Source organism: Pygoscelis adeliae, unplaced genomic scaffold, assembly GCF_000699105.1.
Source record: "Pygoscelis adeliae isolate BGI_AS28 unplaced genomic scaffold, ASM69910v1 Scaffold108, whole genome shotgun sequence".
Classification (NCBI taxonomy): Eukaryota; Metazoa; Chordata; class Aves; order Sphenisciformes; family Spheniscidae; genus Pygoscelis; species Pygoscelis adeliae.
Window position 1 is genome coordinate 517206 of NW_008825498.1, and position 7493 is coordinate 524698.

A 7493-nucleotide genomic window follows, 5' to 3' on the forward strand; every position below is an offset into this window, starting at 1 on the left:
CGCTGTGAAAGCAATGCAGAGCACTCCTTCACAGCCCTTTTGGCCCGTTGGATCAGTCCTGCAATGCGATCCGGCAACATGCAGTGGGTTGCACCATCCTGCCCCAGCTGAAGTTGTTCTGCCCCGCTGGAAAGTGGTCAACTTTGGAAGAAAGGGCAAAAACTCAGCACTTCTGTGCAAGGCAGGCCCTGGAAAACTATGCCAGTCAGGGGGAGGCATGGGCTGTCCCAGAGTGCCAGGCGTGAGCCGCTGCCCTGCGCCAGCCACGCTGGCTGATGTGACATGGGGGCACACAGCAGTGGGCAGAGCCCCTGGGGGGGCTGGGGGACACCCCTCTGCCCTGCGAGTTTGAGCCCAAGGATGCCCCTGCCACCAGGCTAATGGCTGTCCTGCTGTGCCCTGGACCTCACAGGCTGGACCATGGGTGTCATCCTGTGCGAATCGAGGGCACGCACTCCTGGCACGTGTGGTGGGACACGTGTGGTGTCCCCATGGCCTTCCCGCCGGGACAGGCAGTATCAGGGCCCTTCTGCGTGGAGCTGATGCTGATGCTGGGGCAGGTGGGATGTGCCAGGAGCGGGGATGAGGTGCCTGGGATGCACCAGGAGCAGGGATGAGGTCCCTAGGGTGCTCCAGGAGCAGGGGTGAGGTGCCTGGGATGCTCCGGGAGTGGGGATGAGGTGCCTGGGATGCTCCAGGAGCAGGGACGAGGTGCCTGGGATGTGCCAGGAACAGGGATGAGGTCTCTAGGGTGCTCCAGGAGTGGGGATGAGGTGCCTGGGATGTGCCAGGAGTGGGGACGGGGCACCCAGGCCCCTGGTGGGCAAGAGAAGAGGGGCGGCAGTGCGAGCAGGTCCCCGCTGCGGGTCATGCTGCTCCGGGGATGCAGGTCTCAGCACCGACTGCAGCTCTCCTGGTTTTGTCTTCTTTCTTTTTAATAACGGATTCATTTTCCCATTCCTCGCGGAGAGCATGCCTTCCCTCCACACTGGGAGATGGGGAGGGGGGTGGGTGTGTGTATTGTAAATTTCCTATTTTCCTGATAAAACTGTATTGCTACGGCGGAAATCAAATCCTGTCTTCGATATTTTTAGCATGAAAGCGTGAAGGAGCACTGATGCTGAGGGAAGGGAGGACGGGTGGGTGCTGGTGGAGGGGAGAGTCTCCATGGAAACTGTTTTCTTTAAATTCGCGCATTCGGGGCACTGAGCGTGTAGGAGGTGATGAAGGAAATGAAAAAGCAAAAAAAAAAAGAAGCTTTTTTCCTTTCTGTTGTCACAAAACTGCTATAGGAACCTTAGGAGAAACGGGCATAAATTATTGATCATTTCAATGTGAATACATGTGAATTTTAATTAATAATCACCCTGTCGTGTCTCTCAAGTGTGGTGGCTGGGGATGAGCAGGCAGCAGCCCATGACCGACCAGCCTGCGCTGGAGGGGCCCAAGTTTGTTAAGAGACGTCTTTGAAAAGGTTCTGATGCTGCACTGTGATCCTAATTGTAACCTCCTCCATTTTACCCCTCGGGGATGTTTTCCTGTGCAATGCCAGACTGTTGTCACTACCCAGAGACGTCTGGGAGAAGAGCCAGAGCCCAGCCCACGGGTGCCTGGGGGTGATGCTCCTGTCAACGGTGGTGGGTTTTGGGTTGTGTTGCATACTTCTGCTCAGAGAGGTTTTTTTAATTGTTAGATTTTTTTAAGGTATGAAAGTGTGTTGTTAGCCAGGCTCTGTTGTTATCCTTGTCTGAAATCCTGATGGCGGGCATGAGCAAACGGTTGGTCCAGGAGGTCCGGGAGGTTCTGTGGACCTGCATCCCACTTCCCTGCAGGTGCAGAATAAATGGGTGATGGGGCCAGGTTGGCTGGAGGATCCTCGTGGTGCCCAGCCCTGCTGTTTCAGATAGCTCTGCTGACGAGGTGATGCATTAGGTAGCAGGCGCCATCTGAAAAATGTCTCACTGCAGCACAGAAAGTTATTTTTAATTCATTGAAAAGTGAATGACCTAAAACCAGCAGCTGGTGATGGAGAAGATTAAATAGTGCAAACCAGATACATTTTCAACCAAGTAATTTTAGAAGGAAAAAATACTGCTTAGTGTGAGGTGCACATTAACACTGCATGGCCATGGCCTCTGCAGTTCCTCGGCTGCTGCTGCAGCTTCTGTTCCAAGTCCGTCCCCGGTGCGTTCTCTGCGTGACACCTCTGCTGATGCCAGGCTTGGCCGAGGACATCGCAGCAACGCTCACCAGGGTGGAGGTCACCTGCTACAGGAATGAAAACCTCTGCTTGAACTGGGGCTTAGCTCAAGCTGCTGAGCCAGATGTGGTTACAAACGCAAAGTTTCTCAGTGCTTGAGCAGGTTTGATTTTGGCTGTGGCATCTGTCTGCAACTGTGGATGCAATTAGCTGTGAGAATGGGAGGTGGCTTTTGGCTTAACTTTTCAGGGATATGTTTTTTCTTATATTTGTTAGATCCAACGTCCTTTCCTTGAAATTGCAAATTGGTTTCTGATTCTGCAGGATCCTCAAATGCTGTAGCAGGTGTGGCAGGTTCGCAGGAGCAGGGATTTGCCCTGTCTGGGTGTTCTTTGCCAACCTTTAACAGGTGTTTCAAAATACCTGTCCTGCCCTTTGGGAGGCATTTGCTGAATGTGGTGATTGTAGGAAAGAGAACTATATCAGGTGGATGTTTTGTTCACTGACATTTTGCTAATTTAATTTCTGAGTTTCTAGCTTCAGTGCAGGCACTTTGCAAAGGTTTCCCTCATGCAAGGGACTTTGTGGGTCCTTGCTATTGTGGCCCATCGGTCGAGCAAATCCCAGGTTAAAGAACTGGGTAGGTATGGGAGAGATTTGTTTTTCATAGTAGATGCTTGTTTAACAGCAGCATCAAAAACGTGTCTGTACCGTGGGAGCAGGTTGTTGATCTCCTTTTCCGTTCTGCCAAAACTAAGTAACCTAGCTGTGTATTTTGGCTTAGTTCAGGAGCCATGCAGAGGAGAGAAGCACCTTGCACACAGCGCGGGGAAGTCATGAGTGCACCAGACAGTGCCTGGTTGCCTCCACTCCCTGTTGGATGCGAAATGGTGATCTAGAGGTCAGAGGCTGTGCATCACGTTATCTGATGCATTAACGGATTGTAAACCTATTGGCAGAGAGGCAATCTGTTAAAAGAGGTTTTAAAGAGTGTGCAAGAACAGCAGACGCAACCAAGAAGTATGTGTAGATTACATTGCCTAAGGGAAACCAGAAAAAAAACCAACATGAAAACCTTCCATAACCTGTTTTCCCAGTCGCTAAATGGGAACAATATTTAACCAATAGTTCAAACCCAGCCAAGAGAGGAAGAAAAGGTGATCTGAAGAAGTTCAAGATCCATTCAGTGACTTTAACCCCAAAAAACTGAAATCCCTAACAGATGCTGCCTGTGCCCAGCACTGCAGCCAGCTCCGCCACAGTTAGCCTGGCTCTTCACTGGTGTAAGCAAGAGCAGAGCTCGGTCCTTCTGCATCGCTTTTCAGCCTTTTTATTAACGTTAGTAGCAGATGGCTAAAACCTTTCTGGCAGACTCTGCTGCCCACAGAGGCAGTCTGAGGCAGAAGGGCTCCATGCGAGGGAATAAAGTGCTTCGCCTTAGAGCTTTCCAGCTCAGTGCCAGCCAGTCCAGCCCCCGGCACACACACGCCTTTCTGCTTGCTCGGCGGGATGAGGGTGTTACAGTTAGCCTCTTGGGTTTTGCTTCTGCAGCGCCATCTCCATCTGCGGTGAAATTGTCTCCCTAAATCTATTCACAGCAAGCAAGTGTTGTAAATGAATTAAGATGAACTTCAGAATGCATTCGCATGTCACTACAAATGTGCTTCATGCTGGAGAGGTGGGACAATATGGGGAAGATGCACGAATATTAATAGGAGCAGCCCAGAGTTCATCACTCACCTGCCTGCAGCCATCTGGATTTTCACAGCTCAGCAGATGTGGTGGGCTCCTTGCATGCTATCGGGGACAGAGAAGATCCAGAGAGTGAGCAGGGAAGTCCCCTTGAAGACATGGAACGGTGGACAGCATGAATACATTGGGGATGGTCTTGTGTCCCTGGTTTCTCTGTGCTGGAGAGCTGGTTCCCCACTGGCAGGGCTCAGAAGACACAACCCACCCACATGAGCAGCAGAAGAGGTGAAGCCTGTGTGAACTGAGGCTCGGCAGCCGTCTGCCTAATTTGGTGTGCCTGAGGTCTGGGTGCTGCTGCGGGCGGGCTGAGGGCAGCAGTGTGTGCCGGTGAACAGCGGTGTGCCGGTGAGCAGCGGTGTGTGACGGTGAGTGCCCCACACTGCCGGGATGGGGTGGCTGCCCGGGCGCTGCCTGCTGTGGGTGGCTGTTCTGACTCCCAAACCCACCTGGAGTCACTCAGTCGGCTGAGATGCCATCCCGGGGCGGAGGTGTGTTGGTTTGGGGGAGCCCGTGGCCATGGAAGGGCCTCTGAGATGCCTCATCTGGGAGACACCACAGCACAGGTTGTGCAGTTGGTGGGTGCTATCTCAGCTGACGTCCTGGAAGACAGACCATCAGAAGTGTTCCCAGCAGCTGCAGAAGTCTGTGCCAGTCTCTGAATTTGGGTTGATGGCCTTTTCTTCCTTGTGTTTTCTAATCTGCTGTGGTAACTTTCTAGTACGTATCTGAGATGGATAAAAATCATAGGAGGGAGAAGGGACAACTCAGATTATGTGGTTCAGATGCTTTCTCTGTTGGCACATGACAGACCTAATGGGCAAAAGAAATCATCGTGGTGCTTGGAGGACTCCGAGGGTGCCAGTGCCCGTGGTCCGGGCGGCGCCAGTGGCCTGCGTGCACAGCCGGTGTTTGCAGCTGCAGCTGGCACAGGGGGTCTGCCCCTTCCCAGGGCTGCGGAGGCTGCAGCCGTGGGCTGTGCAACCCTGTTAGTACCGCTGGACTGCAGAAATGAGAGGGAAAAGAAATGCAAATCCTGTCAGCTGTTATGGCAGGAATGAGCTGGCTGTTATCATAGCTAAGTGCTGTTCATTGCAAAATCAATCTTGCACCCGGCACTGGGTCTCCAAGGCTGCATTCGTTCTTCCCCTTCCCCAGCTTTGTGCTGGCGAGAGCTGCACTCCAGGCAGTGGGTGAACACCAGTTGGGCAGTAATTGCTGTGGAATTAACCTCTGACATTCTTCTAAAAATAGGCCAAATAAATCCAATCATTAGCAGCTCTCCTGCTTGCTTTGCCTCAAGGGTAAACACTGCAGATTAAAGCGTTTACAAGTTACACGTCCATGAGCGTTTCCTTGCTTCTCCCTTTTACTGCAGCCGAGCACCAGTCCCTGCTCAGGGGTTTTGCCTCCTCCTGATGATGGCACTTTGATTTGTGGGGAAGGGGAGCCGTGCAAGCACGGTGGCTTTTGGGGTGACAGAGGGCTGAAAGGCATCACTGTAGTTTACCTTGATAGACGACGGGAGATTCAGCAACGGGCAGAGAAAACTGGCACAGTTGATGTGGTCACCCAGGCTGCTCTGCCTGGTGGGTTTGGGTGGAGAATACAAAGGTGTCTTCACCCATTTGCTCCCTCTCCTCCAAGGGTGAAGGCAAACCACCTCCCCAGGTGTCGGAGGGGAGCAAGGAAACAGAATAGCCGGGCGAGAGCGAAGCCTGCCCCTTGCACGAGCGCCGTTGGCAGGTGCCAGGGCGAGGACAGCTGGGGTGCTGGGTGGTGCTGAGCCTTCCCTGGGTCCCAGGAATCGATCGCATCACCCAAAGTGGTGGGGGCAGCTCCCCAGGGCGCGAGGGGAGTGTGCCGTGCTGTGCCGGCAGCGGTCCCCAGGCTGCATTCGGCACAGGTACAGCGTGGAGATGGAAATACCCCTGAATTCAGCCGTTGGGGCGCAGGCCAGGGGCAAGGAGGCAGGAGTGCTGAGCAGGTCTTGGTTCATGACAGCAAAGTTCCAAAATGCTATGGCCATTATTATTATAGACAATAGAAAAATGGAGATTTATGGAGATCCCACAGGGGACGAAGCACTGACAAGGCTTGTAGCTGTATGGGGAATGGCGCTTTCTAGATGTCTGTGAAAGCCAATCTGCAGTTACTTAAATTGTCTTTGTCTTCTTCTTTCCAGCTGACATCATCTCTACAGTAGAATTCAACCACACTGGAGAATTACTAGCAACAGGGGACAAGGGGGGCCGTGTTGTAATATTTCAGCGTGAGCAGGAGGTAAGTGCCAGTGAATGCAAAATGCCCATTTTATCCTTTTAAGAGAAGCTTCCTGCTGTTTCCTAATCCGTATGTGTCACTCCTAACCTCAGGTCTCTCCTGGCAGACTCCAAACTGAAAAGCGACTATTAACATAAGCAGGACCAGATTTCATCTTGTAAAACAACCCTCCAAAACCACATTGCATTTCCTGCATCCTTTTGCTTTGGTTGCAGCTCTCTGCAGCCGGGTGTAACTTGGATCAGGCTGGTGCATTTGAGCGTGCCGCGGGTGTCTGTCTCATAGCTAACACCACCCCCAAAAACCCTCTCACACCGCCAAAATGTCGGGAAAGTGTAGATGGATGAAACAACCATGTTTCTCTTCTGAAACACTTTGCCCCAGGAGATTTTAACAGACTCTTTTCGAGGTCGCAGTCTGCCCAGCCTTCTGCAGGGGTGGCGAGTGCTTGGCCTTCAGCACAGGCACCTGCGCTGGCATGCACAAAGCTGGCCCGGCCAGGGGGAGCTGCACAGGCCCCCACCGCCCGGGAGATTCCCCATTTCCGAAGCCGTCCCGGTTAGCTGGTCTGGCATGGTGCATGCGGCGTTGCACGGGCTGAGCTGGTGGAAGCCCTCCTCCCCTGTGGGTGTGTTTGCTGATGGTGGAAGGGATGAGTCAGGCCTGGCCATGAAAAATGTCGATGACAGTTTTAAATTTTTCTCAAAGTTACAGCCTCAAAATTATTTCTATATACGCTGGAGAGAACTGATCGGTTAAAGGTTATACTCATAAACGCTTCATCAACCTTTCCAGCAGTATTTCATTTCTCATTTCTCTCTCATTTTATTATTCTACTGTTTTTCTTGAACTTCAAGCTTCCTAACGTCACACCGGGTGTATTCGGTTCAGCTCCTACTTTGGAGCAGGACTACGCTGCAGGGGACAAGTGGGGCTTCACCGGCCCAAATGCATTGTTTGCATGTGGGAGGTTCATCTCCACAATAGTTTTTATTTAATTACCTCAGCTCCATTCAGAAGCCTGGTGCTGGGTGGTTCACCACATGGGATTTGCAGATACATGATACCTTATGAGTCTGAGCCATGGCACGCAGCGTCAATTCCTGCAGAGATCGTGTCTTTTTCTTGGGTGCTTTATTCTTGCTTTATATTTGTGCACCTATGGGGCAAACGCTGCTCGTCCTGTGCAGGTGCCGTGGTGCCAGCGGCTCCTTTGGGGCTGGTTTCGGCACCCAGCACGAGCAGACGCTCGGTCCCAGCC

General features: G+C 52.4%; 1 protein-coding gene across 1 annotated transcript in view; it reads left to right on the plus strand.

Moving 5' to 3' along the window:
* PPP2R2B (protein phosphatase 2, regulatory subunit B, beta) overlaps positions 1–7493 on the plus strand; it is a 109637-nt gene that overhangs the window by 74783 nt on the left and 27361 nt on the right. The window contains exon 2 of the mRNA XM_009331375.1: positions 6135–6232. Coding sequence (XP_009329650.1) covers positions 6135–6232 — 98 coding nt within the window. The remainder of the gene's footprint in view (positions 1–6134; positions 6233–7493) is intronic.